Source organism: Erythrolamprus reginae, chromosome 1 (genome assembly GCF_031021105.1).
Source record: "Erythrolamprus reginae isolate rEryReg1 chromosome 1, rEryReg1.hap1, whole genome shotgun sequence".
Classification (NCBI taxonomy): domain Eukaryota; kingdom Metazoa; phylum Chordata; class Lepidosauria; order Squamata; family Dipsadidae; genus Erythrolamprus; species Erythrolamprus reginae.
The window spans coordinates 166,989,399-167,010,628 of NC_091950.1; the positions used below are offsets into that span (position 1 = coordinate 166,989,399).

Consider the following 21,230-nt stretch of genomic DNA (forward strand, 5'->3'; position numbering starts at 1 on the left):
GTTACAATAAGGGGAATAAAAGGCTACCACTGTAATATTCTCCCACATTTAAAGGACAAAACATCCAATCAGAAATCTAATGAGACAAAGAAGCAGTAGAAGCAGTGAGACCCCTAAATAAATCTTCTTTGACCATTACATGATTTTAAATACCAGGGTAACTTTGGTTCGCCTACTTTTTAGCCCATTCCTATTGCCTTCAAAAATAAGTTATATCTGGCTCACATTTTGCTTTTTTAACTATGACAGATTTTGAACAATAATGTCCACTTTTCAGTGGACATGAATCTTGTCTCAAAACTTGAGTTTTCTCCACAAAGTTAGTCTAAAACAGGCTTCCTTTCAGAAATAAGTGCATACTTATTTTGCCTTGGCTTTCTCAACACACAAAATACATGGCTTATCCAGATGAAACGGGACCCTTTTAAAATATGTTGAAGCCACACATCCCTCATGGGGGTATTCCCCTTATTCATTTGAGCAATTTTGCCCCAAATCTCTTGTCAACGCCCGCTTTCGCTTCCAGCCAATTCCCATGCCTTCTAAACTTAACTAGGAGCGGACAAAAGTGGAAAAAATGAGGTGAATGGGGTGTCTCTGAAGAACTACGTCCGAAAGGCAGAGAGGCGGCCTTGTGGAAAAGGCCCCAAAGAGGAGAAAGGGAAGCAGGACCCCCTCCACGACTCAAGTTTTTGCCCGACGAGCGAGGTGGCGGTCGAGGGCTTCGGGTCCACACGCTGGGCCTTTTGACATTTGTAACTCATCCTCCGCCTCCCTCCCCCTCCCCCCTCGCAATATTCATCGCCCACCAACCCTCCCTATCCACCCAGAACGCTTCCATCCCTTTGGAAACCCACATCAGCCGGCGGCGGCTCCATTGGGCGGTCGCTTTTCCGTTCTTGATTCTTACGAACGCCGGGCATTTTTACCACAAGCAGCGAAAAGCCGGGGGAGGCGGAGGAGTGGGCACGCGCACTTTTTTTTTGTCCCCTGAAGCTTCCCGTACCACCTGTCAAAAGCCCTTCCTTCCACCGCCTATCGCTGGATTCCCCGGGCTACTTTTTTTTTCTCCTTTAGACGCTCTCTCCGCGTGTCGTCCCGTACCACTTCCGGGCACGTAAAGCACGCCAGGGAGAGCCGAGCACGCTCTAAGCATTACGTCACGGGGGACTGAGTCTCCTCGCCTTTCAGGACCATCCCGCCTCTCCTCCCTCTCCCTCCCTTCCCCATCCAGGGAATGTTTTATCGCGAGCTTTCAATACTTCTCAACTTCACGGGGTGGGGGTGGGAGTGGGGGTCACCTGTTCTTTTCTTTTTTTTTCTTTTTAATTTTTATTGAACACAATAATAAAACCACCAACAAGCATTAAGAAAGAAAAAACATATGTAACAAACAAGTGGGGAATTTATAGCCCCTTATCAACCAAACGCTATTTCAAATATAATTACTGTATAGTAAAAACCATTTCCTTAAGTATTTATGTTGTATACAGATAATATTCATATACATGATACTAGTAAAAAAAACATTAGGATGGGACAGAAGGCACGCTGATGCACTTATGCATGCGCCTTACTGACCTCTTAGGGATCATGAGAGGTCAACAGTGGATAGGGTAAAGTTTTTGGGGTTAGGTGATGATACTACAGAATCTGGTAGTGAGTTCCATGCATCAACTACTTGGTTACTAAAGTCATATTTCCTGCAGTCGAGTTTAGAGCGGTTTACCTTAAGTTTTTATCTGTTGTGTGCTCCTGTGTTGTGGTTGAAGCTGAAGTAGTCGTTGACAGGAAGGATGTTGTAGCAGATGATTTTATGGGCTATGCTTAGGTTGTGTTTCAGGCGATGTAGCTCTAAGCTTTCTAAACCTAGTCTACTTGTGTAGGGTATTCTGTTGTGAGTGGAGGGATCTTCTAGTAAAGTATCTCTGGACATTTTCTAGAGCAGTGGTCCCCAACGTTTTTTCCACCAGGGACCAGTTTCAGCAAGACAATTTTTCTATGGCCCAGTGGGGGTGGAAAGGGGCGTGGTTGGGGTCGGGATTAAGCATGGGGGTGCTGGTCCTCCCCGCCCCTTTCCCGCCATCGTCCTGTGGCCGGCAGAACCTGCCTCCCAAGCCCTCTTGCCCAGCGGGAGCTAAGCGCTGGAGAGAGGGGGTCAGGCTGGCCCTCCTGCCTCCCCCCAGCCAAAAACGCAAAAGCGCCCCGCGGCAGAAGCCAAAAGAGGCTTGAGCCTCTCGGTCCTTCCCGCCCCTCTGTCCCATCCATCGTCCTGTGGCCGGCAGAACCTGCCTCCCGAGGCCTCTTGCCCAGCGGGAGGCGAAGCGCTGGAGGGAGGGGGTGGCGGCATGAGGGCCGGCAGCTGCTGACTCCACGGACCGGTGCAACATGCCCCGCGGCCCGGTACTGGTCCGCGGCCCGGTGGTTGGGGACCCCTGTTCTAGAGTGTTAAATGTCTGAAATGTGATGTGAGTTCCAGTATTCAAGCATTGGTCTGGTGAAAGTTTTGTATGCTCTTGTTAGTAGTGTGAGATTACCGGAGCAAAAGCTACGTAGGATTAAGTTAACAACTCTTGAAGCCTTTTTGGCAATGTTGTTGCAGTGGGCATTGGCACTTAGGTCATTTCAAATACTTCTATTTTCAATTATATAATTGTACATTATACATCTTAGATTATAGAGCAGTGTTTCTCAACCTTTCTAATGCCGCGACCCTTTAATAAAGTTTCTTTTGTTGTGGTGACCCCCAACCATAAGTCTTTCTTTTGTTGTGGTGACCCCCAACCATAAGCGCCAATTCTCCCAACAGAGCTTTAAGCTGATTGGCAGGAAGGTCAGGGGGACACCCCCAATGTAAACGCCTGAATGGTCGGATTGTAAAAATATGTTCCAAGGCGCCAGAATAGAAGCTTTAGTTCCTAACACCATAGGAAATTTGTCTTTTCCCAGGGTCTTAGGCGACCCCTGTGAAATGGTCGTTCGACCCCCAAAGGGGTCCCAACCCCTAGGTTGAGGACCACTGTTATAGAGCCTTTACCTAATTGTACATTCAAAGCAAAGACATACAACAAACAAGTGGGGTATTGATGTCCCCCTGTAAACCAAAAGCTATTGTCTGATGTAATCAGCGGAGGGTTGCACTTGCCTGCAACCCAGTGGGCTATGCATGCATACTCTTGATCCATGCATGTGCATGCGCACATGCATTGCACAATTTTGCTTCCGGGCATGCACAGGAAGAAAAAAATTGCTGAAATCTTGTGCACATGAGCGTCGCCTCATGAGATTTTGCTTCTGCACATGCAGAGGAAGTAAAAAAGCCAAAAAATTTAGGGGGAAAAATGGACGGATCTGCACCAGAATGATAGCACGTAAATTACACAATCTGGCGGCCATTACCAGAACAGAGTTGCCTACTGCACTGGTAGGAGCTCACCACTGGATATAATCAAACTATTTTCAATTAATCTTTGTAATACTCTATAGAACAGGGGTGGGCAATTAATTTTGCCATGGGGCCGCATGAGAAATTGGGATGGTTTTAGAGGGCTGGACTAATATAATTAACTCAGTTCTACCCAATATTGTAAAGACCCAGACCCTGGCCTAACCTAAACACCCAGACCCACTCTACAGACCCTTAATTGTTTGCTTTACGGCACCACAGTGCACCACAGTCACTGCACTGGAGTGCTTGCGTGGTTTCTGTGCTCGGCCGCTCTCGGTAGGAGGTCGGGGTCTGCTCCAGTGCGAGGATGAAAGAGCTCACCGCCTCTGCCGGGACTCCTCCGGTTCCTGTTTTCCTCATGATTCATCAGGAAAGCAGGAACCGGAGGAGTCCTGGCAGACGCATTGAGCTCTTTCATCCTCGCACTGGAGTGGACCCCGACCTCCGCGGACCGGTCACAGATAGTGTATCATTTAGCCTGGCAACCTGTTCCTTGTCAACTACCATCTTTTTTCCCTACCTTGTTTATTTTGTAAAGTCTTTTAATTAACAATAATGAATGGGAAATGGCATATTGCACAACAAAGCATCAGCATCAAACTTAACCTACAGTGGTAGCAAAGCCGCTGGGATCAATTTATATTTTAGCAGCATCAGATTTTTTTTGAAAAAAATTAATAACAGTGGGCTGCTTCAGCCTGCTGTTTTATTATTGAAGGAGTTTTTCATGATTGCCTGCATCCATCTTGGGAACTATTTTGTGAGAATGGGTGTAACACTCTCAAAGTTCATAATGTGTTCAAAGGCTGAAACTCCTGTTATATACTGTCAACAACACTTTTGCAAAGAGATAATTTATGAATGCTGATGGGGCAAAAGAAAATACACATACAGTGGTACCTCTACTTACGAACTTAACTCGTTCCGTGACCAGGTTCTTAAGTAGAAAGGTTTGTAAGAAGAAGCAATTTTCCCCATAGGAATCAATGTAAAAGCAAATAATGTGTGCGATTGGGGAAACTACAGAGAGGGTGGAGGTCCCGTTTCCTCCCAGGAGATTCCTAAAGAGGCCCCATGGAGGCTTCTCCCTGCCTTTTCTAGTTACAGTTTCAGAGGCTCGGGTTTGTAAGTAGAAAATGGTTTTTGAACCCCTGGTTCTAAGTTTGTAAGTAGAGGTGTTCTTAGGTAGGTACCACTGTATATCTATACTAGCCATAGTAAATGCACCAACCTCAGAACTATATGATCGGGCTTGATAAATTGACACTTACAGCTTGAAAATTAATGAGTAGTTATGATGGGCTTCTCCTGTTCCCTTTCTCTCCCTCAGGCTTGCCCTCCAGAAGCCTCCCAGTGGTGGGCTCCTGCCAGTACAGCTAATTGCATGCAGCTCCACAAGTGCGTGAGTGCGTGATCGAGTGCAATTTTACTTCCTGCACCTGTGCAGGTAGTGAAATCTTGCACAGGTATGCACGTGCATGCACATTTCAGTGAGGAAGCAAAAAGCCTGGGTGAAACGCACACGCACATGGTCCCTGTGAGAGATTTTGCTACCTGCACTGGTGTGGGAAACAAAATTGAACTTGATCCCACATTCGTGCACCAGAGCCGCGGAGCTGCGTGCAATTAGCCGTACCAGCAAGAGCCCACCACTGAAGCCTCCCCTATCCTATCCCTGCTTGCTGCTGTGAAAGTAAAACTGAATCTGAAACTCCTCTTCTCTGCTTGTGTTTTGCATTTGGAACAGATTTCTTTTCAGGTGGGATGGGGGAGTAGAACTCCTTAGTGTCAGAGGACTGAGCACCTAGAAGCCAAGAGGAACATATGTGGCAAATTTCAAATTTGTAGGCCTTTAACAGATTAGCAGAGTTGGAAGGGACCTTGTAGGTCATCTAGTCCAACCCTCTGCTCTAGCAGGAGACCTTACACCATTTCTGACAAATGGCAGTTCAATCTCTTCCTGAAAAGAGTCTACGGACAGGGGAGGCATACAAATCCAATAAATAAATCAATAAATAAATAAAATCTCAAATGATGAATTTCCCACAACTTCCGAAGGCAACCTGTTACATTGGTTGATTGTTCTGACTATCAGAAAGGCTTTACAGTTTTGGAGATTTCCTGATTATAGTGTGAGTGGTTTTCATTTTTACATTTATAGATAGCCATCTTCTCCATGGCAGAATATTTGAGGGTACTGGAGAGTGTCATAGGCATGGTGTGTTTCACTGATTCGTAACAACCTGCTGTCTTTGCTGTGAAGAACGATATCGCTCTTCTCAAAATCCTGGCCAACAATGAGAACAACCACTTCTGTAGTCGTGGGGTCATTGAAAAGATGTCAGTTCTCTCTTCCTATCAGCATTAATCACCACTTGGAAGTCCTTGTAGCCCTTAGGAACAGAATCAACAGCAGCCTTAAGTATAACATCAGCAGCACTAGAAGGAAATATTATCTTTTTATATACTAAAGACTTGCCCTGTCACTGTTAATGGGGGTGTTATTAGTTTTTCCTTGATTAGGCTCTTGTATATTAAAAGAAAGCAAACCCCACTCTCTTATGGCGATGATATTATCTAGTTGGATAAGGAAACATCTGCAAGAAAATAAGCAAGAGACCCCAGTATAGAGTGCCAGCATATATTACCGTATCAGAATCATCATATGTGTGCTCAATATACTATTTGATTAACATGGAATGTGAAGAATTTCTGCCTCCTGATTAAGGAATTTTGCAATAGAAATAAAACAGTGACACTACTTGGAATTTTCTTTTTACAACTGCAAACGTTTTGGAATTAACTTACTTTATTGAATAAGAGGGCAAAAATAAATTGTGGTGTACGAAATAATGAGAAGAGGGCAAATATAAATTGTGGAAAAATTAAACTTACTGATCTTTAACTTTCCCCCTATGTGAATAGAATCTCAATTCTCACAAAAACAAAAAATAATATAGTATTGAGCAAAAATAATAAGTATTGCAGTGGGCATTGAAACTGAGCAAACAAATAATCCAAAAACACTTTATTAAATATATATATATATATATATATATATATATATATATATATATATATATATATATATATGAATCAAATTAAAGGTGTTTATAGCTAATAAAAATCTAAGAGGAAATAGACAATGCAGCCAGTTATGAAACTGCTAAGATTGTTATCTAAAAATGTATATAGTGTGAAAGTATGCTGCCTGCTTAGAAGGCGTTATGCAAAACAAAGAAAGAGCCATTATCTCTATATAAAATAACATCATAATAGATTTTTTTTGTGCTTCCAAAGAGGAACCTATTATATTTTTTATATCTTCTCTTTGGAAAGAACAATCAGTAGGTTAGTGCAATAATTAGAAAAAAACCCGAACCAGTTTCCCTTGCACATGGTAGTCTCTTTAGCTTTATAATAAAGAAGCATTATTCAGTAAGCTGTCAGAAATATGAAAAAGTAGCAACTGAGATTGGTTTTGAGTTGGACTATTGGTACATTTGGTGCAATATTGTCTACACTGATTAACAGTGGCTGCTCTGTGTTTCAGAACTGAATTTTTCCAACACTACCTGGATGTGCTAGTGACTATATTGGGAGCCTTCTGAATATGAGACATATAATAAATATGTTCAACAATACTTAGTAATAAACATTAGGATAAACTAGACATTGACAGATGTTGCATATTTTGTATCTTCTCCAAATATGATGCCGCTATTATTGCAGAATGTGTTGAATTTATGGGAGAATTAGTTAGACAGATTATGGGAACAGCTTTTGCAGCATAAGGAAACAGACAAGAAGTTTGAGTGTTAGGCTATCCAATAAATTTATTTTCAGAGTTCCTGATGAAGCAGCTCAATGGCTTTGAAATTCAAGGTATAGAGTGAATGGTAATCCATTCCTGACACAGCAGTATCAGCTGGAGGTTTCTGTTTGGATGGTCTTGTGTGATGGAGCTCCTCTGTAAGATTCTATTCTGTCATTCATGTTGTTAAATATTTATATAAATATACTGCTGATGGTCATTTATTTATTTTATTTTATTTATTTATTTATTCGTTTGTCCAATACCCAAATACATAGGAAGAAAAAGGACACGTGGTAATATATATAAGGGTAAAAGTGACCTTAGAGGAGAGGATATATGAAAGGAAGAGAATATATATGATAGATGAAAGAAAGGAAAGACAATTGGACAGGGGACGAAAGGCACACCAGGGCACTTATGTATTTCAAATCTGGAGATTTGAAATACAGTATCTCCGCTTCTCCTTTCTACCCGAATCAGAAGGAGTGTGAAAACCTAGATAAGGACCCAGATAATGAACCTGAAATCAGGTAAGACCAATAAGAGATTCTCAGATCTTCTTGAAGAATATTGGGTGTTCTGGATGAGGTAGTGCTTTTCTGAAGAATAAACGAATGATCGAACGAATGAATGAACGAACAAACAAACAAACATAGGTGCATAGCCAGGCTTCGGCTCAAGTTCTACCTGTCACTAAACCACATTTAGTAACAAGGAGTTTAGTTATAATATTCCTACCTCAATTATTTCAATTATTTCAAAGGACTCTACATAGGACTATCCCTGAAGGTGGACGAAAAGCTATAAATAGTACTGCCTGATTATCGAGTGGGATGAGAAAGTGATTTGTGCATCATTTTAAGTTGCAATATCAGTTAGAACTTCATTTGCAATCCATGTTTTTAGGTAGCTAACAGTTAGAAACAGCATGGACCATACCACCCTGTCCCGTTTAAAGAATACCAGGGGTGGGATCCTCCCAGTTCAGATTGGTTTGTCCGAACTGGTAGCGATATTGTCACAATGATGTCACCGAACTGGATTGGTCAGTGCCGGTCTGTGGGCACCGACATCTTTTTTGATATTTTAATTTAATTTTTTTTAAAAAATAAATTATTTCTTCTGCACATGCTCAAAAATTGAGTTTCCAGCACTGTGTATGCATGGCCATTTTGGTTTTGGCTTTAAAAAAATTCAGGATTTTTTGCAGTACGTAAGCAGCTCTGCGGCGTGGGAAGAAGCGAACTGGCAACAAGGTAAGTTGAAACCCGCCCTTGAAGAAAACCCACCCATAAAATAAACCAAATTTGGTATCAACATTATGTAAAAAGTTATTATATAAATATATATTATTGTATATAAAATGTATCTATTAAATGATTCACAAAAATTTTCCATTATAGAATGCTGTTAACTTGTGTTTGAGGGAATAATCAGATTTAATTTTTGTTGTGAGCCACTCCGAGTCCTCAGAGAGGGGCGGAATACAAATCTAATAAATTATTATTATTATTATTATTATTATTATTATTATTATTATTATTATTATTATTACTATTATTATTATTATGTCTGTACAACACAGCAAATGAGATCACTATGCTGGATTTCGTATTTCATCACCAGTCGGGCGCTTCCCAAGCACCTAGGACTGCGTGATGTAGTGGCGAATTATGTTTGCCGATCCCAGTAAAGTGGCCTTTTGCAATTGACAGATGGAGATTTTGTCAATTCCGATGGTTTTCAAATGTCCGCTGAGATCCTTTGGTACTGCGCCCAGCATGCCAAGTACCACTGGGACCACTTTCACTGGCTTATGCCAGAGTCGTTGCAGCTCGATTTTTAGATCTTCGTACTTCACTAATTTCTCTAGCTGCTTCTCCTCAATTTTGCTGTCTCCTGGGATTGCGATGTCGATGATCCATATTTTCTTTTTCTCCACGATCACAATGTCTGGTGTGTTATGCTTCAGAATTCGGTCAGTCTGAAGTCGGAAGTCCCACAGTAGTTTTGCTTGCTCATTTTCGAGCACTTTTTCGGGCTTATGATCCTACCAGTTCTTTGCCACTGGTAAATGGTAGTTCCGGCACAAGTTCCAGATCATCTGTGCCACAGCATCATGTCTATGCTTGTAGTCAGTCTGTGCGATCTTTTTGCAGCAGCTGAGTATGTGATCGATTGTTTCATCTGTTTCTTTACAGAGTCTGCACTTTGGATTGTCTGTTGATTTTTCAATTCTATTATTATTATTAATATAATAATAATAATAATAATAATAATAATAATAATAATTATTATTATTATTATTATTATTATTATTATTTCCTTTCCTGAAAAACCAAATGGACCGGAAGACCAGATCTCTTATCCTTTGTGGGTTTTCAATGAGGGTTTATACAGTAGTTGTGAGGTATACAAACCCAGCCAATTGTAGTTTGTTCAATAAAACATGGTTATCAAAATGTATGATCTCAGCCAATAACAGAACCTGCTCTGTCCTGCCTGTAGCAAAATACTATTGCTGAGATTTAAACACTGCATACTATAAGGATGTTTAATATTTGTAGATTATTTTTGTTTCATAGCTGAAATAATATTTAATTAACTGAACAAAGCTATTTAAGAAAATAAGTCCACTTTACATTTAGACTGGATATCAATTAAATAGATGGACTGTAGCCATCTGTTTAGGAACAATGCTAATAAAAAAGCAAGAGGCAGGATTTAGGAATTATATTTGATTAACATTTCAAAAAAAAGGACAATGAAGAAATTTGCCTCTATTTCTGACAGGGAGTTTTCTTAACAGCTGCACTTAGCAATAATGCAGCTTGATGCACCTGTTCAATTTCAGTCATATAACCATTAAAGGCACAGTGTATTTTTCTAAGAAAATATAACTATTTCTAGATAAGCCAAATTGCCCAGCTTGTTATGTCTGGAGTGCCTTTTTCATGGCTTCTAAAAGCTCCCTTACCCTGCAGGCTTGACTGATATTATTCTCCATCTTAACTGCTAGAATTAACCAGTCTAGATTTTTGATTGCTTTATTATGCAGGTCAGTCTATCCCACCCCATATCCTGTAGCGTTGGCTGACATTATAAAATTAAAATTCTGTTTAATTATGTAAAATATATTAAAAAATATTTTAATTTTTGCAACTCAGTACAGTGGTACCTCTAGATACGAGCTGCTCCACATGTGAGTATTCCAAGTTACAAGCCGCAACGTGAGTAAAATTTCTGTTCCACACCCGAGCTCAAATTTGGGATATCAACCAAGCTTCAGGATGCTACCGCTAGTTGGCGCATCGCCTCTCTGACCCAGAATCCCCTTGCTTCCGGTTATCTCGGCCATTTGCACGTGTTAGCGCGCAAAACAAAGTTTTATACCATTTAACTATGGAATTGTTGTTTTGTTTACGTTTATGATAGTTTAAGAAAGTGTTGTTTATGTAGCCTTACATTTTCTTATTGTATTTTGTACATTTCTCTTTTCATTATTTACTTTATTGTTTATTTATATGTATTGCATGTACATTTATTAATTAAAAACATGTCTTTTTTCATACTCCTTTCGGCTGGGGCATTTTTATTTTGCGTCCTATTTGAGAAGAGTGAATCAAACCTATTTTTTTCTATTTCTGCTGCAGCATTGCTGTCTTCCACATTTCAACGAAAGCCACCATGGCCATGTTTTCCAACCTGTCTCAATCTATCGCACGGGGACCTCTCAGGGGAATCTTCTAGTGGGTGGCCAGCATTCATAAGAGGAAAGGATGTTGTTTTTCTGGATAATGTCTACTCTATTCTTCTTCTATTGACATACTATCAGCTCCCACTTCATCAGCATTTTACAAACTTAATTAAACAAAGAATTATATAAAAAGCATTTGAATTAATATTTTTACTTTCTTTATTTTTACTTTCTTTATTTTGCTTATTTATTTTATTTTGGGTTTTTTTAGGATGATGATATTTTATTTATAGACCTATTTAATGTTGTTTTATTAATACTACCGGTAATATAGCCGCCCCGAGTCCCCTGAGATTGGGCAGCATAGAAGTTGAAATAATAATAATAATAATAATAATAATAATAATAATAATAATAATAATAATAAATATGACTCTGGCATATTCCCGACTCTCTGGAACCAGCTCCCCCCGGAGATGAGAACTGCCCCCACCCTCCTTGCCTTCCATAAACTCCTTAAAACTCACCTCTGCCATCAGGCATGGGGGAATTGAGGCATTCCCCCCCACTCGGGCCTATACAATTTGTGTATGGTATGTCTGTGTGTATGTCTGGTTTAATAATGGGTTTTTAAAATGTTTTTTAAATTTATTAGATTTGTTATGAATTGTCTTATTGTATGCTGCGAGCTGCCCCGAGAGGGGCGGAAAGAAATCTAATAAATAATAATAATAATAATAATAATAATAATAATAATAATAATAAGCCAGTGAAAGTGGTCTCAGTGGTACTTGGCACGCTGGGCGCAGTGCCAAAGGATCTCAGCAGACATTTGAAAACCATCGGAATGGACAAAATCTCCATCTGTCAATTGCAAAAGGCTGCTTTACTGGGATTGGTGACTTTTTCAAGATGCAAAGAGAGCCAGTTTGTTGTGGATGTTGACCCAGAAACCAAGAAACTCTGAAGTTTCTGGTTGATCATCATGCTTGGAATGATGATGATGATTAGATTCAATCTGCCAAACTCCTGGTAGCCGGTGATTGGCAGATGTAGCCTGCAGTACTGCACTTTAACCACTGTGCCACCGTGGCTCATATGATCAAAATTCAGTTGCCTGCCGACTGACTCATATTTATGATGGTTGCAGTTTCCCAGCCTCTGTCATGTGATTGATGTCTTGACAAACAAAGTACAGTTATTTGGGAAGACAGATTCACTTAATAACCCTGTTTGCTAACAATTGCAATGATTCACTTAACAACTAAGGCAAGAAAAGTCATTAAAAGTGACAAAACTCACCTAACAGCTGTCTTGCTTAGCCACAGAATTGTTGGGCTCAATTATGGTTACAAATTGAGGACTACCTGTGTATATTTCCTCTCTCTCTTTCTCTAATGTATTGCAGATGGAATCCCTACTGTTTTCTTTTAATCCAGAAATATATACTTGCAATATATGTTTTTCTTTGAAAATAACCACGCTTGGACAGATTACAAACAATGCCCCCAGTTTCCCAGGAGAAATAGTTTTCACTGTTTTTTACCCACCTGACAAAATGTCAGGTTAGGATTCCCAGATGTTCTATGTTTAAAGTGAGCCGGGGTGGCGCAGCAGGTAGAGTGCTGTAATGCAGGCCACTGAAGCTGACTGTAGATCTGTAGGTCAGCGGTTCAAGTCTCATCACTGGCTCAAGGTTGACTCAGCCTTCCATCCTTCCAAGGTGGGTAAAATGAGGACCCGGATCGTGGGGGCAATATGCTGGCTCTGTTAAAAAGTACTATTGCTAACATGTTGTAAGCCGCCCTGAGTCTAAGGAGAAGGGTGGCATAAAAATTGAATAAATAAATAAAGGGAGTGATCTTTCTTTCTTGAGCAATGTAGCTCTTTGGGGCACAGTGCATATCTCTTTTAGGCTTTCACAAGGCCAACATCATAGTTCCTTGCCTCTTATTTTTCAGATTCTGTCTTTTTTCCCAGGGGATGTCAAATTGCATTACAAGTCCATTACGACATATGAAGACCACACCGTAGCTAACCCAGAGTACAAAATGATATTTCTAACGTTCGGGTAGCAGAAGACATATTATTTTAATGATCTGAATGTTTCGATATCCGTTGTCCATATGTGGTAACTAAAACCTTTTCGGTTTCTCTGATTGTGAATATAAGAGCCAGCAAGTTTATTCTGGAACAGAAATGAAAGTAGTTTATTCTGTGTGTTCTGCCTTTGACTCAGCCTTCCATCTTTTCGAAGTGGGTAAAATGAGGACCCAGATTGTTGGGGGCAATATATGCTGACTCTGTAAACCGCTTAGAGAGGGCTGTAAAAACACTATGAAGTGGTATATAAGTCTAAATGCTAAATGCTTTGGAAAAACAGTTCTAGCTGCCATTTAGAATCTCTTATTTAAAATAATAATCTTTAACAGGCTATTACCAGCATGGAATGTTCCATGGTGGGGCCAAATAAATAGTGTATCTGTTGTTTAGGGTTAAATGAAGGAGCTCGAAAAATCTCTCCCCCCCTCCAATTAGAAAGGATTGGTAAATGGGGTTGACATCACCAGTTCTCCATTGGATGGTCCCCTTGAGGATACACAAATGAGAGCCCTATGGCACTTAAAGAACAAGACATGGCCAATCATGTCTGAGTGCTAAATAATGTATGCTACAGTAAACCACTAAGCCAAATTGCAAATGTATCAGCAGTTGGGGAATTCAATCATAACTGCTTTCCCAGCCTCCCACTACCTGTCCATAAAAAAAGGAATGGAAAGCTAGCAAGTGTAATGTAAAACACATTCACAGAGACCCTGAAAGCTAAAGAGATGAATTTGAAGGTTAAGGTCTCAGTGGTATATTTGTGCAAATGTTTAACAAATGTATGTTAAAGAGTGGGGAGCCTCTTTGCAGGGTTCTTGTTTTTAGTTTAGCTTGCTTTCTTCCTCTACTGCAGGGATGTCAAACTCGCAATGACATGTTGTCACCCCTTTGCTAAACCAGAGTGGGCGTGGCCAGCACGTGATGTATCCAGCCCGCAGGTGATGAATTGGATCCCCTACTCTACTGCAATCACGAGAAATATGGATAAGTTTTTGTCTTCTAGCAAGATCTATCCTACAAGAGTGCTAAATCTTCAGTGTGATTCTCTCATAAGATAATTTATTTCAAAGTGCAATTACATTTATAAAGCACATCGTTAAATGTCTATGCAGATTCTCAGTCATCTGGGTTATCCCAATGGGGCTTTTTTTCAAGAGGCAACTGGACTTTCTGATTTTTCTTTGAAGACATTGCGCTTCTCATCCAAGAAGCTTCTTCAGTTCTGACTGGATGGAAGGGAATGGAAGGAACCAGGGGTGGAATCCTACCGGCTCGGACCAGATCAGGAGAACCATTAGGGATGCTTGGCATCAGTTCTGTGAACTGGTAGCAATCAGTTCTCTGAACTGGTAGCAATCATCCCTGGTGGCCCTGCTTTCAACTTGCTCGCCGCTTACTTGCTGTTTTCAACTTACTTCTGGCTTGCTCACCACTTCCCGCCATTCAGCTTGGTGCTTCTGGCCCACCCACCCCATCCCTGGTCTATATAAGTTCCTCTTTGCCATGCGGCCCAGTTGCTCGCTTCACCAACACCCACTCATACAGACAACTCACCAAAAGCCGCATGAAATCTCACTTCTTTCAACTGCACTGCAAGCAAGCAATACAGACACCATAAAAGCTGAAAAACTGATGAGAAGATCAATGAAAGCCTTTGAACTGCTTACAAAGGGAAAGGGTCCATATGAAAGACAAGTTAATGGACAAATTACTTCAGAAGCCTTCAAAAATATAAACTTTGTAGAAAATCATTGATTTGTAGGACTTTATTGGGAAAAGCTTTTAGGAAGTATCATAACAAATTTGCAGAAAGGACTTATGGATTATGAACATTTAAAAACAGGTAGCCAATTGCAAGACACCATGAATATATTACAATTTCTACATTTTTTGGTTCCAGAGTACTGGGATTTTGCAGAAGTACTGGTTCCATGAACAACAGTTAAAGAACAACTCTGCACATTTGGTGGCATTTTCAATTACAACATTAACATTTATTTTATTTATTTGTTTTGTCAAGTACGTATTGGTGGTATACAGAGATATATACATTATACTAGTAAAAGAGAAACATTAGCACAAGGGACAGAAGGCACTCTGGTACACTTATGCACGCCCCTTACTGACCTCTGAGGAATCGGAAGAGGTCAACAGTGGATAGCCTAAGGGTAACATTTTGGGAGTTAGGCGATGACACTATAGAGTCTAGTAGTGAGTTCCACGCATCAACTACTCGATTACTAAAGTATTTTCTGCAGTCGAGTTTAGAGCAGTTTACTTTGAGTTTGTATCTGTTGTGTGCTTGTGTGTTGTTGTGGTTGAAGCTAAAGTAGTCGTTGACAGGAAGGACATTGAAGCAGATGATTTTATGGGCTATGCTTAGGTCGTGTTTAAGGCGACGTAGTTCTAAGCTTTCTAAACCTAGGATTGTAAGTCTAGTTGCCTATGGCAGTGTTTCCCAACCTTTTTTGAGCCGCGGCACATTATTCATATTTTCAAAATCCTGGGGAACACTGAACGGGGGGGGGGCAGCTAAAGAAAAGTTTGGACAAAAAAAGAATCTATTCCTCCAATTTGCCCTATTTCTCCCTCCCTCTTTCTCTCTCTTCCTTCCTTCCCTTCTTTCTCTCCATCCCTCTTTCTTTCTTTCTTCCTCTCTTTCTCTCTCCCTCCTTCCCTCCCTCTATGTCTTTCTCTCTCCCTTGCTCTCTCTGCCTCTCTTGCTATCTCTTTCATTATCTCTCTTTCTCTGTCTCTCTTTCTCTGTCTCTCTTGCTATCTCTTTCTTTCTTTCTCTCTCTCTCTCTCTCTTGCTATGTCTCTTTCTCTCTCTCTCTCTCTGCCTCTCTTGCTATGTCTCTCTCTCTCTCTCTCTCTCTCTCTCTCTTGCTCTGTCTCTCTTTCTCTCTGTCTCTTGCTATGTCTCTTTCTTTCTCTCTCTTTTTCTCTTTCTTTCTTTCTCTCTCATTCTCTCTCCCCTCCTTTTTCTCTCTCTCTCTTTCTTTCACCACGCCGTTGAAACACATCACAACTTCATTCCAGTGGCTCTCCAAGAACGAAACACAGCAGGAAGATCTGCAACCTAACCGTGGCTTCTTCAGAGGGGAACCAACCAGCCCTAAGCACAGACTCAGTGTTTAAAACCATCGGAGCAAATGCTGGGGATTCAGCCAAGAAGGGGCAGAATTGCAGAGGAGCTGACAAGGGGCGAAAGGGGGGCTTGAAACATAGCCCACCCTGGTATTTATTGTTGCTCCTGTGGGAGGGCATCGTGGGACTGCAGCCGCCTCCCCCTTCGAGGTGGGAGATGACTTGCCGGCAACAGAGAGAAAAAGAGAGCTCGAGCCGGAGAGAGAGTGGAGGGCGCCGTTGTCTTCGCCTCTGCCCGGCTCTGCAGTTAAGAGGCAGCAGCCATCAACCCCCTTGCCCTCCCAGGCAGTGCCCGGCCATGCTCTGCCTCCCGGTAGCCCAGCCGACTTTTACCTGCTGCCGGAGTCGTTTTCTCACACCCTGCCACTGCCAGGGAAGCTGCAGCTGGGCGGAGCGCACCGTAAAACAAGAAGAAAAGGTCAGCTGTGAAGCGGCACCCCCCCGCCTTTCCGCAGGACCTTTTCTTCATGTTTTATACGGTGCACTCTGCCCGGTTGCACCTTCCCTGGCGGTGGCAGGGTGTGAGCTTTGGGGCCCGGAGGGAGGGAGGGTTGCCGGCCATAGCAGGGGCAAGGTGGTCAGCTGTGAGGCGGCTACTCCTGGTGCCGCTGCTGCCGCCGCCAGGGAAATCCCCCCCACGCGCACTTAGCCATGGTGCACTTAGCGCCCTGCCCAGCTGGAGCTTCCCTAGGAGCTTCGCGGCACACCTGACCGTGTCTCGCGGCACACTAGTGTGCTGCGCCACACCTGTTGGGAAACGCTGGCCTAGGGTATTCTGTTGCGAGTGTTATTTCCCTTCTTTTATGGAGGTAGGTACCATTTTTCAGAAATGATGACGCCAACAGGTTCCATGCTTATGTAGAGAAGAATATATTTTTATTCCTAAATTTCAATCTAATCATAATGAAGATTTCTAACTTTCAAATATCTATTTTATGCCAAGTATGGAAGCTAAGTTCATAGTATGTGTATGCCTAGCCATATATTTGGCTACTTGGAGTTTGGCTATCCCATATTAAGGCTAAGTGGTCCTGACAAAGAGATTTAAAATCTTCACAGAATTACCACACTGGAAGTCATCAACGTTAAATCATAGACCACCTTCATCTGTAGGGAGGTTGGCTTTGGTTGTGTCATTAGCAGATTCCTTCACCCGAATGCCTAACACAACATACAAATAAATAGTAGATGCTACTGGAACAAAGCTGCTCTCTGTGTGGCCTTAATTTCCACTATATAGAAAATGCTGATGAATTAGAAACTCATTATTTCAGTCCGTTTTGGAAAAAATGATGGATGACTTTCATTTTTCATCAAAAGTCAATTACTGATGGTATTTATGGTATTAACTGATTTTCTAATATTCTATAACAGTTGGTTCTCAACCTTTTCTTCACCATGGAGCCCCTTTAAATACCTTTTTTGGCCATGGACCTCTCCCCTCCCAAGCCTTTACTCAAGATTTAAATCATTACATTTCTTCAAGCCTTCACAAACCCCACTGTGACAACATTGCAACCTTCCCAGATTGAGAATCATTGTTCTAGAACGTTCTTCCTTTAATTACTAAAGGCTCAATAAAATTAAAGATCTTTTTCACTGTTTATATAATTGTCTATCTCCAGGCCATAAGGAAATAATATTTTGCCCTTTATCTGGTCTTTGATTATTTTGTTTTTTTAAAATAAAGATTTCAGATTAGTCTAAACAAAAAAACAAAAACAAACAAAAAATACAACCCAGTGTTTTAATGGTTCTAAAAGTTGTAAATATACTTAAGGAAAAAGTTTCATTTTAGATGTCTGGATTTCAACAGCATACAAAATGGGAAAACAATAAAAATTGTATTGCACAGAATTGGATGTCAGATGGAAGAACAGGATGATGGGCCAATATTTTAACTACTGCCGGTGTTTTCCTTCCAAATAGCCTCAAGCAAAGCCCATTTTCACAGATGCTCTCTATTCATTACTTCAGTTTTCCTGATAAAGTAGAAGGTGACAAGATAGCACTTACTAAGATGCCAGCTTTCCACCAAAGATATCAGCTGCCAATTCCTGCCTTATTAAAATTCTTCTTCCATGCAGATAGATAGGTAATAAATCTCAGAATATTTGGGTTGAGCCTAGCCCAGAGGACTCAATATTAGATTTGGAATTTGACTTCTAAAAAAAAAATATTTGTTAGTCTCTGATGCACAGTATTGTCACATCAAATGGCATTCTGGCTGATTTTGAAAAAACTAAGCAAGGCCCAACCTGGTTGCCAGTTGAATAAGGTCTCAACAGAATTTCCAGGGTTGTAGGCTAGATGAGAAGACAAAACTCCTGAAATGTTTTGCCCATAATGATTTATACAAGGAAAATATAAAAAAAACTAATGCTGGTGATTAATGCACATCAATAGTACTGATGGGCATAATTTATTTTTTACCTAAAGTTTTAAAATGCCCAAAGGAAAATTGGTTTCCAGTAATGTACTGTATTTTTTGGAGTACAGTGATCCCCCGAGTTTCGCGCTCTCGATCATTGCTAATCGCTATATCGCGATTTTTCCACCCGATGACGTCACTCCCTTCCTTTCTCATCTTTCTTTCTCTCTCTCTTTCTCTATCTTGCTTCTTCCTCTCTCACACTCTCTTCCTCCCTCTCTCATCTCTTTCTTTCCTTCTCTCTCTTTTAACGGGCAAGCGGCAAGCGGCAAGCGAGCAGGCGGGCGGGTGACGGGCAAGCGGCAAGCGGCAAGCAAGCAGGCGGGCGGGTGACGGGCAAGCGGCAAGCGGCAAGTGAGCAGGCGGGCGGGAGACGGGCAAGCGGCAAGCGAGCAGGCGGGCGGGTGACGGGCAAGCGGCAAGCGGCAAGTGAGCAGGCGGGCGGGCGAACGGGCAAGCGGCAAGCGATCTTGGGGTTTCCCCTTTGCCTGGGCGGCGGGGAAGACCGGGGAAGGTTCCTTCGGCCGCCCAACAGCTGATCTGCTCCGCAGCGCTGCGGAGCAGATCAGCTGTTGGGCGGCCGAAGGAACCTTCCCCGGTCTTCCCCGCCGCCCACACGCAAACTCCACCATCTGCGCATGTGCGGCCATGGAAAAAGGGGCGCGCATGCGCAGATGGTGTTTTTACTTCTGCACCACTACATCCCGAAATATCGATTATTGCGAGGGGTCTTGGAACGGAACCCTCGCGATAATCGGGGGATCACTGTATAAGATGCACCGGAATGTTTTCGGAGTATAAGACGCACCTTAGTTTTTGGGGAGGAAAATAGGGAAAAGAATCTGCATACCAGGTGTTCATCAGGCTAGCATCCTTAGTCTGGTCAACTTCAGCATGTTATTTTATCCCCTGGTTAAGAGCTTAAAATTGTTTTTATTCTGAGAGAGTAACAATGAAAGAGCTTGCAAGCCAGTACGAGCTGGGAACATCATTTGCACCTAGAAAGAAACAGTGTGAGCAAGTAGAGCAATGGAAAAACCCCTGCAAAGACTTAGGGCTTGGAAAACATTCTTCTTTGCAGAGAGTAACAATGAAAGAGCTTGCAAGCAGGTAAGAGCTGGGAACATTATTAGCACCTGGTTAGGGCTGGGTAAAAAACATTTGGAGCAAGTTAGACCAATGGGGGGAAAACCTGCAAAGACTTAGAGCTTGGAAAACATTCTTTGCAGAGAGTAACAATGAATGAACTTGGGTACATTCATAGCACCTGGTTAGGGCTGGAAAGAAATATCTGGAGAAAGTAAAGCAATGGAAAAAAAATTCCTACAAAGACAGGGTTTGCAATACATTCTTGGCAGGCAGTAACAATGAAAGAGCTTGGAAGCCAGTAAAAGCTGGGAACATTGTTAGCACTTGGTTAGGGCTGGAGCAAATACAGAATGAAAAAAACAATCAATTACAAGGCTTGGAAAACATTCTTTGCAGAGAGAAACAATGAAAGAGCCTGCAAAGTAAAAGCTGGGAAGATCGTTAGCAGCTAGTTAGGGCTGGGGAAAAAAACTGCATTCAGAGTATAAGATGCACCCAAATTATCAGCCTCTTTTAGGGAGGAAAAAGGTGCGTCTTATACACCAAAAATACAGTAGGTTCCTTTATTCTGTGGCTGTTATGTCTGTGCAGATCAGAATAACACAATAACAGACTTAGAAAGGACTTTGGAGGTCTTATAGTTCAACACTCTGCTCAGCCAGGAGACCTTATATACCTTTCCTGACAAATGGCTGTGCAATTTCTTCTTAAAACCACCACTGACAGAGCACCCATAACTTCTGAAGACAAGTCTTGAAAATCTTTCCAGGAAAACACTACTTTCACAGTGAAGAGTCTCAGAAAAGCAACATCTTTCTTTTAACCACTCAAACAGAGCAACTGCCTGTGGGAAGAAATATCCATCTGGTTAAGTTCCCAGCTGGGAGAAAAGCACTGGAGACAAAATGGAGGCTGGAGGCTGATTGGAAAGACAAATTCCTTGTGTGTCCAATCACACTTGGCCAATAAAATTCTATTCTATTCTGTTCTATTCTATTCATTGATGAAGCAGAACCACATAGGTTTGTGGTTCTGGGCAACTGACAAAATGGAGTTGCGAGTGGGTGGCTTTTAAACCTTCCCTTGGGCTTTGTACTTAAGCTTTCTGTTCTTGTGTAAGTACATGCATTCTATTGGCTGTTGTCAAACTCCCAAGGGGCCATGTAGGGGTTATGTAGGGGTCATAGCTGGCTCTATAGGCAAAGTACAAATCCTAAGTGTTTGTCTGAGCTAGGTTTGGTTAAAGTTTGGACCGCTCTGAGGGTGATGCAATGTCTGGCATGGTAGACAAGCCACATCTAATCTGTAATGTCTTCATCTAATTTCGGCCACCACAGATATCTCCTTGCTAACGCCTTCATGCGCACACAAATGAGGTTGTCCTGGAAATTGTTTAGTTGTATATTTTGTGGTTTCAGCTGCTGCCTTGTGATGGTGGTCATGAGCTGCTTCAGGATTTCCCAGGCCATAATAGTGAAGGCAGAGCCAGTGT

General features: G+C 41.7%; 1 protein-coding gene across 1 annotated transcript in view; it reads right to left on the minus strand.

Annotated features, from left to right (window-relative positions):
• The window catches only part of DARS1 (aspartyl-tRNA synthetase 1), a 61,692-nt gene extending 60,432 nt beyond the window's left edge, over nt 1-1,260 (minus strand). The window contains exon 1 of the mRNA XM_070731420.1: nt 858-1,260. Within this exon, the coding sequence (XP_070587521.1) occupies nt 858-923 (66 nt within the window). The 5' untranslated portion in view covers nt 924-1,260. The remainder of the gene's footprint in view (nt 1-857) is intronic.
• Nucleotides 1,261-21,230: the final 19,970 nt, after the last annotated feature.